The 12,586-nt window shown below is 49.1% G+C and overlaps 1 protein-coding gene across 2 annotated transcripts in view; it reads left to right on the top strand.

The window, feature by feature from the left end:
• CEP89 (centrosomal protein 89) overlaps positions 1-12,586 on the top strand; it is a 137,026-nt gene that overhangs the window by 44,409 nt on the left and 80,031 nt on the right. For both annotated transcript variants that reach the window (XM_077830940.1, XM_077830941.1), the window contains one exon: positions 4,408-4,519. In XM_077830940.1, coding sequence (XP_077687066.1) covers positions 4,408-4,519 — 112 coding nt within the window. The remainder of the gene's footprint in view (positions 1-4,407; positions 4,520-12,586) is intronic.

The raw sequence follows: 12,586 nt of genomic DNA, 5'->3' as shown, positions 1-12,586 counted from the left end.
GTCTTCCTCCTGTCCCCTCCTCCAGAAACCAAAGTGGGTCCTCTGCTCCCTAGGGAAAGAAGCAGGACTCCTCCACAGCTCCTCTTCTTCGCACTGGAAATTGGGGGATTCTCAGGATACTCAAGGGGAAGTCTTGCAAATCCCAGAGAGTCTGAGTCCCCAAAAGGAAAAAACAAATGTGTCCTTTTCAAGGCAGCAATTAATATGGTTAATGAATAAGTGGGGCGGAAATTAGGGGTTAAATGTCTTTTCCATTCCCTTCTCTCCCTCATGGAGTATTTGCTGGGGCTTTTGACTCCATTAACAGAGAGACTCTGTAGAAGGCACTCAAAAGTGGTATGTTTTTAGCAGCAAGTTGATTCAAATACTGTAGAGTCTCTATGGCATAGCTTGGCACGCAGTATGTGTTAGTGTCTGATTTGCAGTGAAAACTGGAGTCAAGCAGGGAAATGTACTCAGTCCAGTACTTTTTACTCTATATTTAGAAAAACATCTTGTTCAACTCCTTTAGTAACATTGGTGGAGGCCGCAAAATGTTGGGGGCAAATTATCAATCACCTTGACTTTGTAGACAATGTATTGATAATGTCTATGGAGGAGCAGCAACTAACCTGTATATAACAGCCAGAGAATGGGGATTAAATATGAATGAACAAAACATCAAACTAATCGTAAAGAACACGTTAAACTAGACATTATGGTGTAGACAAACAAGTAGACCGTTTCTGCTGCTTGGGTTCCATCATAACCTATGACAACTGCTATGAAGATGAATGATATCAACAAGCGGGTAGCTACTTCCAGCAGAATGTTTGCAGCCTGAATAAAAATGTTTGTAACCTTAAATCAGTATAATCGCTAAAGACAGATTATATTCAATTCTCATTGTACTCACATTACTTTGAGTGTGAAACATGGGTACTGACAATGCACCTGGAGCAGAAGCTTCAAACATATTCTAGGTTTGACAAAGGCTAGACAGGCTAAGAAATTATGACATCTAGAGAAGACTGAAAGTGCAGTGTGTGACTACAGTCATTACAAGGCAACAACCGCAATGGTTTGGCCATGTTGCTCAAATAACCCCCTCCCAACTGCCTAAAATTGTTTTCTGTGGAATAGTGCAAGGAGAGAGAAGCAGTGGACATCCAAGGAGACAGTGGTATAACATGGTGTATAAAACCATCCAGGCAACACCCCAACAAGCCCAAATGGCGGCTCAAAGCAGATATGGATGGGATCTACTCATCAGCCCTACTGAACCTTGGTGTTGGGAGAAAGGAGATGATCTATACAAGAACCATACTGCTTTTATTATGTGGAAAAGGATATTCTTATAGCTCTAGAAACCTCTGTTTAAAGTAAGTTCTCTCTTTCTACTATTCTTGGAATGCCATCATTTTGTTGTAACTCTTGGAAGGTTGTGGCATAAAATGGGCATTCCTAGAACTGTAAATTGGAGTACATATGCCAACTGTACCCTGTTCATCTCATTTTGTCCAAAATGCCAAGGCCTTAAGTCTCAAAGTTGCTGCAGACAAGATGTGAAAATCCTGCACCAGTTGGCATTCTAGGTATCTGGGAAACTATTCACAGCAGTCCCTAGAAGCACTGATGGATAATGTATGAGCCACATCTGAAAAACTTTGCGAAGTAAGTTTCCATTCCTTCGCAGATTCATCCATTTGTAGGAAGGTACTACTGGGTTGGTTCCCACATTACTCCTTAGTTTATGAAGTTCTTCCTTTATATGGGGTGGGGAGAATTCCATTCCTGCCTGTCATTCTACTATAAATTAAACCCTGCTTATTCTTTCTCTCCCTGCTTCTAGGATTTCTTGCTTACTACTTCCCTTTAGTAATGGATGAGGAAAGAAACTGTGCAACAAAATGAGAAATTTCTTACCTGGTAATTTTTTTTTCTGTTAGCAGCTCTCTCTGAATTCAACTTACCCTACTAGTCTGGTAATTCTCTCTAAAGGGAGACAGACATAGACTTAAGTCTAATTTAATACATTATATCAAGTTTTCTTAATGCTAATAATTAATTGTTGGAGTGTTTTTACCGCAGAAGAACTCTTCTGGTGGCCTGAGATGAACGGCAGAGCTTAGTTCACAGGTGGGGGCACTAGTCCATTAGTAGGGACTTCAGAAATCTCAGGGGGTGGCTGCTTATTATCCCTTCCCCAAATTTCAGAAGTCTTTGGAAAAAACTGCTAGCAACTTAATCCCACCTTCATATTAGTAGCAAAATATTGGGGAGAGGGAGGCAATTTTTATTATCTAGATTTCCCCACCAGATTTAGAATAATTTTGGTGTTGGTCACCATCAGTCCAATTTGCCAGCCAGAACTGTAGGAATCTTCAGGACAACTATGATCATTGGTGCATTCTTATGTGGTCAAACCTCAGCTTCATATTTTAAGGTCAAATGACTAGTGGCCACCAGGATGCGTTTGGGGCATCCACAAGCAACCTGATCCAAACATGTTGCAATTAAATTTATGAACACTCACACTACATTTACATGATCTAGTTAGACAAGTATGAGAGTACAGAATATATCTACACTGCAATCAGAAGTGTGATTGCCAAGTGTGTAGACATATCCGACCTAACTTTGATTTATCTATCTGTCTCAAACACCCAATAGGATTGAAGCTGCAGCAGCACTGTCTAGATGCTCGAGGTCATACCCAGGTCCTGCATGGCCTTCTACAGCCTGTGCTGCTGCGTACTCATAGTCATTTTGCACTCTCCACTCATGTATGGTAACAGACAGTATTATCAAGCTGTGCACACTGCAACACGATATATAGGATAAGGCCACTTTTTTCTTGTTTTGGTCACATCTATAAACTTTTGTTAATATTGATAACCATTAGCCCTCTATCTTATGACTGGGTAAAGTCTAGCTAATTGATTTGGTGGTTGCTGTAACCGAGGCTTTGTATGATATATCAGGTGATCACAAACAAATGAACTGCATCTCATTTGTCTTCAAAGTGTCCACATTTCTTATATCTCTGCTTGCATCCTGGACAATACTTCTCTACTTTTCCAGCTATCACGTCAGAACATAAATAGTTCCTTAGACTTTTCCTAACAGCAAAAAGACTCTATTTGCTTTCTAGAAGGCTACATTAAAACCTAGTATAGAGCAAAGGGTCAGTTGTATGCTAGAGGTAGCTAAGATTAAAAGGCTTTCTTTTCAGAGTCCCATAAATAGCATTTATATGACTAGCACTGGCAACTATTTCTAGATCTATAAGCCATGAACTGATGACTTAGCAAGTCCTAAGAAATATTTTATGTGATCCAGTATTAAGCATTTGGCTATCCCCTCCTTCATGCATCTGGCACAAATGAGAGCCATCTGGCTTTAATTCAAATATACATTATCACAGATCAGGGCAACTGCACCTTTATACCCACTCTGTGGTCCCTCAAGGGCACCAACAAGCTCCCACATAGTTCTCTCTAAACATTTATTCTTAAGGTGAAAGCATTACTGAGAAAACATTAAAACAATAAAAACTCACATGCATGCTGAAAAGCTTACCAGAAGTCACACCAACTCCAACCTCAGGCTCTGGTAGATGTCAGTCCTTCAAAACCCATAGCTGGGTTTTCCTGTGGTTACAAGTTCATAACTGTTTCAGATTCAGAACAAGAACAATCATGAATAGGTCAGTCTTTCCTTTATACAGCTTGGGCCTTTGATCATGGCCTCATGTAATAGGTGAACAGCAGACAATGGCTCACTCCTCAGAGGCATAGTTTCAAAAGACTGGGTCTCTGCATAACTGTGGTGAGGGTGGGGAATTTGCTTTCACCTCCCCCTAGATATTCCCCAGGAAAACCACTTACTGTGTTTTCTTCCAAGAGTCCATTCTTGTCTGGCACATTGTTCAATATAGTCCTCTGAGCTCCCAGGTCACATATCTATCACATCTCCTTTGAGAGGCTACATACAATCCCAGCCTGTAATAATACATAAACCACCCATTTCATATAATGGACCCCAAAGATACTTAAATTTAATTCATTAAGGTCTTTCAGGGATATTCAGGAAATTGCCGTATCTGTCACATTCACTCTTTTTTTCTGCATTGTCATTGCATTTTCCGACTTCATTCATACTTTGTTTTCAACATTCTAGAAAGTAAAACCTACTTTTAAAGGAGGTATTTTCATATGAAAATGACATTGTAATGTAATAATTGCACTCTAATAACCTTAAAGTAATCTGGATTCGCTCATTATCTTCAGTAAGCTTTTTGAACAGAAGGATGCAAATACCAGTCTAAAATTAATGCAAGGTTCATTTCTGTGTCTTCTTTTAATTATTTAACTTACTAATGCTTGAGTGGTACATTACTTCTAAATCAATCATCATCATAGGCAGCAGCTGCAAACTCAGGCAAAGCTGGTCTTGGAAGAAAATGGAGTGTTGATGGAGCAACTTGAAATTCAGCAGGCTAAAGCAAAGGAAAGTTACAACCAACATCTTCAGGAAGGTAAGATACTTCCATTGCTACTTACTTGGACTGTACAATTTGAAGTACTGGGGATGGGCCAGCATAGGCCTTCCCAAAACTAAAGGCCCTCCCCCTCAATTAATGAGCAAGAACCACTGGACTCAGGCATCAGTTGAATACCGAAGACAGCAAATGAATCAACAGGAGTAGGATGAGATCTGAGGTAAAGAATCAGGGATCCAGAGGAGGATACCAAGCAGAGAACCCCGGACAGTGCCCACTGGTCCTCAAAGGTATCTAGGGAGTCAGTAGACACTGCCCAGAGAAACTCTTCCTGGAGTTGTGAGTGGACAAGGGAATGGAAATAGACTCCATAGTTGCAGAACACGCCCCTGTCCAGCTTCCTCATTCTGGGGTAATGGATGGCTGTCTTGGCCAGCACTGGAAGAAGGTTAACGAGGAGGTCTTGCAACTTTGTGAGGCCATGAATGGGGTGTGAGTGGGTTATTTGGATTGTAGCAGAGATAGTACTGCAGCATTATTTTAATACATGCCTAAAAGCACCGTTAAGTCAAAATAATATAGTTACAATCAATATCAAAGTTATTTCCCTTGCAGACATTGTGTAATACATATCATCTTGAACCAAAACCTGTCAATCAGAAGTCACTTTCTCTACTGGAAATAGCGACCAGAAGTGTAAAATAATGTTAAACCTCCAAAGTATGTTTTGTTAGTAATTTTAGAATGCTTTTAGCTTTATGTAGTATTAAATACGTTAAACCGTATGATCTTACTTAAATATTGTATAAGATAAATCATTTGAAGTCAGTGTGATTTTATTTTCTGTTTTGTAGGTAATGTTCATACAATAGTTAATTATCTCAAAAATAATATTCATGCTACTAATTTTTATAACCTACCTTGCTTAAAATTTCATGACAAAAGACATCTTTTACAGTGAGGAATCAAGCCCACAATGTACACAGTTTAATTCAGATTTGTACTCCTTAATTGGTGGTTGATTTCAGAACATTAATTACATACAAGGAAGAAAACAAAGTGTAGGGGGGAAAGATTCTAGATAAAGAATCATTCTGCTACTTGTGCTGTGTTATTATACCAGCAAAATCCTATGAACATTTAGAAACTTTTAACAGGAACTAAAGGGAAAAAAAACCCCTTAATATATGTTGTAGTTTAAAACCCAAATATAGAAAGCCACACTTCTAAGTAAAATAATTTCGAAAGTATGGAAATTCAGTTTAATGTACCCTGAAAAATCTTAACTGTGTCCCACAAATCCTACATTTTCTTTTGAAGGTATGATTGCAAAAATGTGACAAGTATCCTAGTATAGTAGCTATTTGCCATGTATAACACCACATACTTTGGATGTGTCACTGAGATTCTTTGAACCTAGGAAGAAATCTTGTAGGTGAACACAGATGACCATGTAATTTACCTGAGGATATTAAAGGATATTCGTTTTTGACTATGTACATTTTAAGCCACACCTATCTCTTACATTGTAGGGTATACATTACTGAAGTTAGAGGACATGTAGGTGTTCCTCCCTTGACTTCTCAGAGAAGTCTATGAGAGAAGTAAAATCCTCAAGTCCCTTGGCTTCTGTGCTTTAGTTGAATTGGCTTTCGGAAATCCACAATCTTGGGAAGTTTCTGTGTGAACTGGGACCATTGAAGAGGTCTTAACTCATGAGCTGCAGTACAAACTCTATAAAATCTGCACCTGGCATATGAAACTTAATGAAGTCTGCATCAGGAAATCCACAGGGCTACTAATAGTCATGGCAAGTGTTTTAAATTAAAAAAAAAAAACAACCACCATTCATTCCGTAACTCAAAGCTACTAAAAAAGGCACCAGTCCTCACCAAGACCAACAGATTCAAACTAATTTGAAGTTTCTAGGCCAAACTGTTCTGGGGTTGTGACGAGCCAAAATACATCAAGAAAAATCCAAGCAGTGAACAACTTTTTTTCTATAGTGACAAAGTTCCTTCTCTGCCTTGGTGGGTCCTGCACTTATTGGTGGATTTTCTTGCCTCAGAGGTTCACAGCAGCCCTCAGTTTGGCCATTTTCATGGCTCAAATCTGCCGTTCACTCAGTTAGCCTCATCACTGGCCAGCATGGGGAAAAGAAGAAGAACAATCCCCGCAGTCTCTGCTGATCCACTTAGTGGATCGGGGAACAGGCCAGAGACCTTCCCCTCTGGTAGAACCCACAGTCCAGTTCAACTCCTCCGGTATCAAATAGGGAATTGGGGGGATGGGGGGAATCCAGGCCTGCCCTCTACTCCGGGTTCCAGCCCAGGGCCCTGTGGATTGCAGCCGTCTACAGTGACTCCTGTAACAACTGCGTGACAACTACAACTCCCTGGGCTACTTCCCCATGGCCTCCTCCCAAACCTTCTTTATTCTCACCACAGGACCTTCCTCCTGATATCTGATTGTACTTGTACTTCTCAGTCTTCCAGTAGTACGCCTTCTCACTCTCAGCTTCTTGTGCCTCTGCTCCCAGCTCCTCGCACACGCACCACAAACTGAAGTGAGTGCCTTTTTAAACCCAGGTGCCGTGATTAGCCTGTCTTAATTTATTCTAGCAGCTTCTTGATAGGCTGATTAGAACACCTACAGCTATCTGCCTTAATTGTTTCCAGAAAGTTCCTGATTGTTCTGGAACCTTCCCTGTTGGGAAACGGAACGTCTTTTGCTTGCTCCTCAGCTATCTGCTTTCTATTCTTTCCTAAAGCCCCCTGGCCCGGATTTTTCTTACTTTTTGCACCTGCCTTAGTCCCCCCCCGACCGGGCCAGACGCTTTTTTTGTTTTTTCTTGATTCTTTGTTTTTTTTTTTCCGTCTACGTCCTTCGCCAGCACCCGCCCCCCCCCCACGCCTGCTTTCGGGCGCAGCTACTTGCCTCAGCTGAGCCCCCGGAGGGGGGGGGGGAAGATTGCCGATTTTGCTGTCCGGAGGGGGGAGTGGAAACCCCCAGACCCAGCCGTTTTGCCAGCAGCTCGGACTTTACAACATTCTTAGCATGCCGGAAGCCTTGGAACACAGCCAACACAGCCGGAGAAGAAGATTTCAGCAGACAGGAGAAATAATCCAGGAGAGCTATAAATCATCGTGAAGGGGGCCGTAAGACTGAGTAATTTTCTGAATTATACTCTCGTGGGGGGGAGTTTGACTGTGGTTACTTGCGTTTGTGGCGGCACAGGGGGTGTGGCGTGGAGACCCCCACCCCCGATCCATCGGTGCCCCTACCCCCCCATCGTTATTACAACTGTCACAGCCCCCCCGCCGTCTGTCCCTGCTGGCAACCTGCCATCTCCCTTCGGATCCAGCTGTTCGCTTTGAACTTTGTCTTCCGGACCGGACATAACAGTCGACCAACCGAGACTCTTTGGACAAATGTGTGTGGGTCTGCACCCCACCCCCCAGATTGCTTATCCCACAGCTTGCCCCTATTACTGGACCCCGATTTTGTTTCCTCCCCCTCCTCCCAGTCTAACCCCCTCGGCATTCCTCCCCTCCCTGCCCGCAGCCTAGCGGAAGGAGGGGCTACTCCGCTTTCTCCCCTTCCCCCCTTTTCCTTCCGGTGACTCCCTGTCTCTCCCGTTCACAATGGCGGGGAACGAGAGGGGCGAGACTGCTTCAACAAAATTAGTTGTTCCTCCCCCACCACCACCCCTGCCCGACGCCCAAGGTCCCCCCCCTACCACTATTGTTAAGATACTTGCCACCCCCCCTGCTGGGGCACCGGTAGCAGGGTGATTGCTGCTGCTGCTGCACCCACCGCCCCCCCAGATTCTAGGAACCCCCCCCGGTTAGCCGGAAGGGCCAGGGCGGGTGGAAAGGAAAGGGCCCCGCTAAAACCACCAAACTTGGTGTATCTACATGATGAAGAATAAAAAGGTCTTTAAGGAAACAGATTTAACTTTCATGCATCCAGGAGGTTATTTTATAGAATTGTGGCTGCCCCCACCGCTGTGGCCTCGTCATCAACCATGGCGCCCCTCCCTGCGTTTCCCTCCACCAGCTCTGCGATTGTCCCTCCCCCAGCCCCCAGGACGTATGCCCGGGCGGCAGCGGGCTCCCCCCTGCCTGCCGCCTCGTCATCTCGCCCCCCGCCTCTGCCACCATCACCAGCGGCCGGGGCCCTTTCCCCGCCTTGACCAGGAAGCACGGCGTCCGTTGCCTCCTGGTGCCCGCCTCGCCCCACATGGAGACATACGTGCAGGCGTTGGCGAAGGTGGTAGGACCCACGGCTATTGTGGCGGCCTCCAAGATGTATGGGAAGGTCGTTTTTTTCTTAGCCTCGGAGGATGCCGCCCAGGAGGCGGTGGAGAGGGGCCTGACAGTGGGGGGGGTGTTTGTCCCCCTAGAACCGTTAGAAGACCTGGGCGTTCGCCTCGTCCTTACCTCCGTTCCTCCCTTCTTACCCAATGCTGCCCTGTTACCCGCTCTTTCCACTCTGGGGAAACTTGTCTCTGTTATCAGCCCTCTCCCGTTGGGCTGCAAGGACCCCACCCTCCGTCACATTTTTTCGTTCCGCCAGCAAGTGCAGCTTCTACCACGGGCAGAGGCGCGTGATGAAGAGGCGCTCGAGGGGTCTTTTCTAGTCCCCTACCAGGGAGCCCGCTATCGGGTCTTTTACTCTACCGGAGAGGCCCGGTGCTACCTCTGCCGTTCAGCGGGGCATGTCCGCAGAGACTGCCCTTTGGCCCGGGGGGGAGGGGCACCCGAAACCCCCGAGACCCGGCAGGACATCGGCCCCGTCGCTGCCGACGCCCCTGGCTGCCCAGCACCTGAAACCAACCCTCCTCCTACTCAACCCATCGCTGCTCCCGTCCGGGCCCAAGAAATACCTTCCCTACAACGCCCGGGCGAGCAAGGGAGTTCCACCCTTGCTAGTACCAATCCAACAGAGCCCATGGAGGAGGGTGTGGCAAGGATATTACCGGGTATAGGAGAGGGCTCTCCCCAAGGAGAAACCCCCGCCCCTCATGTTGCCTCACCGCTACCTCCCCGAACTCCTAACCCATCGCCTCCGCCCCCCGACACGACCCCTGCTAACCAGCCCCCAGATGACGCTATGGAGGGCTGGACCCTAGTCCAGGGGAAGCGAGGCAAGCGGAAGGCTCGAGCTCCGCTGCATCCATCCAACGCGGAAGCCCCCTGGAAGACCAGGAAAGGAGGCACTGCTATCGAGCCTCCCGCCACGGCCACGAGCGAGATCCATCCGCTGGTGTCGGGAGGGGAAGACGGACGGGCATTGGAGGGCAGAATCCCCCCTCCACGGGAGACCCTCCCCTCCGAGACTTCTGAGGATGCCCCTTCTGCCTGGACACTACCCGAACCCCCCGCGGACCCCGAGGCGACCGTTGAGGCGGGCCCTAGAGGAGAGGCCCCCGGGGTGGCAGGAGTTGGCCTCTCCCCCGTGTACGCGGAGATTGACGGCCTAGATTTGACCCCGGTCACCCAGGGACGGGATGATCTGCTGCCGGCTGGCCTCGAGCTGGGCAGCCTTACCCCAGCCTCCCTTTCCTCATGCTCCCTCCCCCTAATTGCCTTCCCGGGTGAGCACCCTGCAGAAGGTGGTCCCCCACCTGATGCCATGGCCGCTAAGACCACCATGGAGCCAGCACCTAGCATTACTGGGAGCCCCCTCCCTTACCCCTTAACCCTTGACTCTGCTCAGGAGGCACTTTCCTTTAGCTGCTTGCCTCCTGCACCCCAGAGCCTTGCCCCTGCCCAAATCCCCTCCTCCTGCAATGTTAATGCCGCCCCTGGGGTTATTTCCTTTCCGTCTTTCGCAGATTCCCCCCAGGGAGCAGTCTTTGCACTTTCTAGCCGCGACCCATTAGGAGTGGCAATTTTTCCCCTGCCATCCCCCTCCACCCCAAGGCGTGAAATGAATTTAATAACCCCAGCCTGTCAGACGCCCCGTCGGTGGTCCGCACCCTGTCTACCCGCCTTAGCGGACCACGAGACTGTATTAAGAGGCCCATCAGGGAACACCTCGGGAATTGTAACCCCACCCCCCCATGAGCTGCGGCATGCGCTACGGAAGTTCCTAGAGCACACCCGTGGCGCCCGCGATAGGGCACAGCTGGCTCTTCAGGTATGGGGGGACTTTGATCAAATCCTCCAGGCCACAAGGGCCCTTATAAAGGAGGGCAGGGGGCAAGGAAGGCGTGGTGCTGTGGCCTATGAGCGAGCCCGCAGCTTCCGACGCGATCTACTCACCCACGGGATGGGTCACGGGTTGCTGCGCAACCCGCCGGGGGCCCTGAACACCCCCGCCAACACGTGGCCCCCAGCCCTCCGCATGACGCCTCTCATTATTGCGACCCTGAATACCAGGGGCTGTAGGATGGCTCTCCGCAGGTCCCAGGTGCTCTCTTACCTTCGGGAAGGAAGGTACTCTGTAGTTTTCCTGCAGGAGACCCATACGGACCCAGCCGCCGAGGACAGGTGGCGGCTGGAGTGGGGGGACGGGGTATACTTTAGCCACTTCGCGACCTGGCAAGCTGGAGTGGCGACCCTGTTCTCCCCCAACCTACGGCCTGAGGTGCTAGGGGTCAATGAGGCCGTGCCGGGCCACCTGCTGCACCTTCGAGTCCGTGTGGAGGGGCTCGTGGTTAATCTTGTTAACATCTGTGCCCCGCAAATGAGCTCCAGGCGGCCACAATTTTATCAGCAGGTGTCCGACTTTCTCGGCACCCTGGATTTGCACAAGTGCCTGGTCCTGGGAGGGGACTTTAACACCACCCTCGAGGAACGGGACCGCTCAGGGGCCGAACCGAGTCCGGCCGCTGCAAATATTCTCCAAGGGATAGTTGACCATCACTCCCTAGTGGACGTCTGGCGTGACTATCACCCAGATGACACCTCCATGTTCACCTTTGTCCGGGTGGAGGCCCATCGGTCACACCACTCTCGGTTGGACCGTATTTACTTATCCCGTTTCCATCTTTCACAGGCCCACTCCTCCGCCATTCGGCCGGCCCCATTCTCCGATCATCATTTAGTCACCGTAACGGTCTCCCTCCGTGCAGAGAGACCGGGGCCGGCCTATTGGCACTTTAATAACAGCCTGTTGGAGGACGAGAGCTTTGTGATGTCCTTCCGGGAGTTTTGGCTGGCCTGGCGAGAGCAGTGGCGTGCCTTTCCCTCGGTGCGGCGATGGTGGGATCTCGGGAAGGTGCGCACCAAGCTCTTCTGCCGTGACTACACTCGGGGCACCAGCCGACGGCGAAATGCGGCGATAGAGCAGTTGGAACGGGAGGTCTTAGAGATGGAGAGGCGCCTGGCCGCCGATCCCGAGGACCCGTCCCTCTGCGGAGCGTGCCGGAAGAAGCGGGAGGAGCTCCGGGCCCTTGAGGACCACCGGGCCCGAGGTTCCTTCGTTCGGTCCCGCATCCGCCTCCTTCGGGAGATGGACCGCAGCTCCCGCTTCTTCTATGCCCTGGAGAAAACGAGGGGGGCCAAGAAACACGTCACCAGCCTTCTTGCGGAAGACGGCACCCCCCTCACGGATCCGGAGGAGGTGTGTGGGAGGGCCCGTGACTTCTACACAAGCCTTTTCTCCCCGGACCCGACCGATCCTCACGCTTGCGAGGTGCTCTGGGAGGAACTCCCCACGGTCAGCGTGGGCGACCGAGACCGGCTAGAGCTGCCTCTCACCCTGGCCGAGTTCTCGGAAGCCCTCCGTCGCATGCCCACCAATAAATCTCCGGGCATGGACGGGCTGACCCTGGAGTTTTACCGCGCATTCTGGGACATTCTCGGCCCAGACCTAGTCACCGTCTGGGCTGAGTCCTTGCAGAGCGGGGTCCTCCCTCTGTCGTGCAGGCGAGCGGTGCTCGCTTTGCTGCCGAAGAAGGGGGACCTCCGCGACCTACGAAACTGGCGTCCCGTCTCACTCCTTAGCATGGATTACAAAATCGTAGCGAAAGCAATCTCGCTGCGGCTAGGGTCCGTGATGGCGGATGTGATCCACCCAGACCAGACCTATACTGTCCCGGGTCGCAGCATTTTTGACAACCTCTTTCTAGTCCGAGACCTTTTGGAACTCGGG

The sequence above is a fragment of the Eretmochelys imbricata genome, chromosome 12, assembly GCF_965152235.1.
Source record: "Eretmochelys imbricata isolate rEreImb1 chromosome 12, rEreImb1.hap1, whole genome shotgun sequence".
Classification (NCBI taxonomy): Eukaryota; Metazoa; Chordata; order Testudines; family Cheloniidae; genus Eretmochelys; species Eretmochelys imbricata.
Note: the sequence above shows the minus strand (reverse complement) of the source record. Positions and strands in the feature narration are given on the sequence as shown.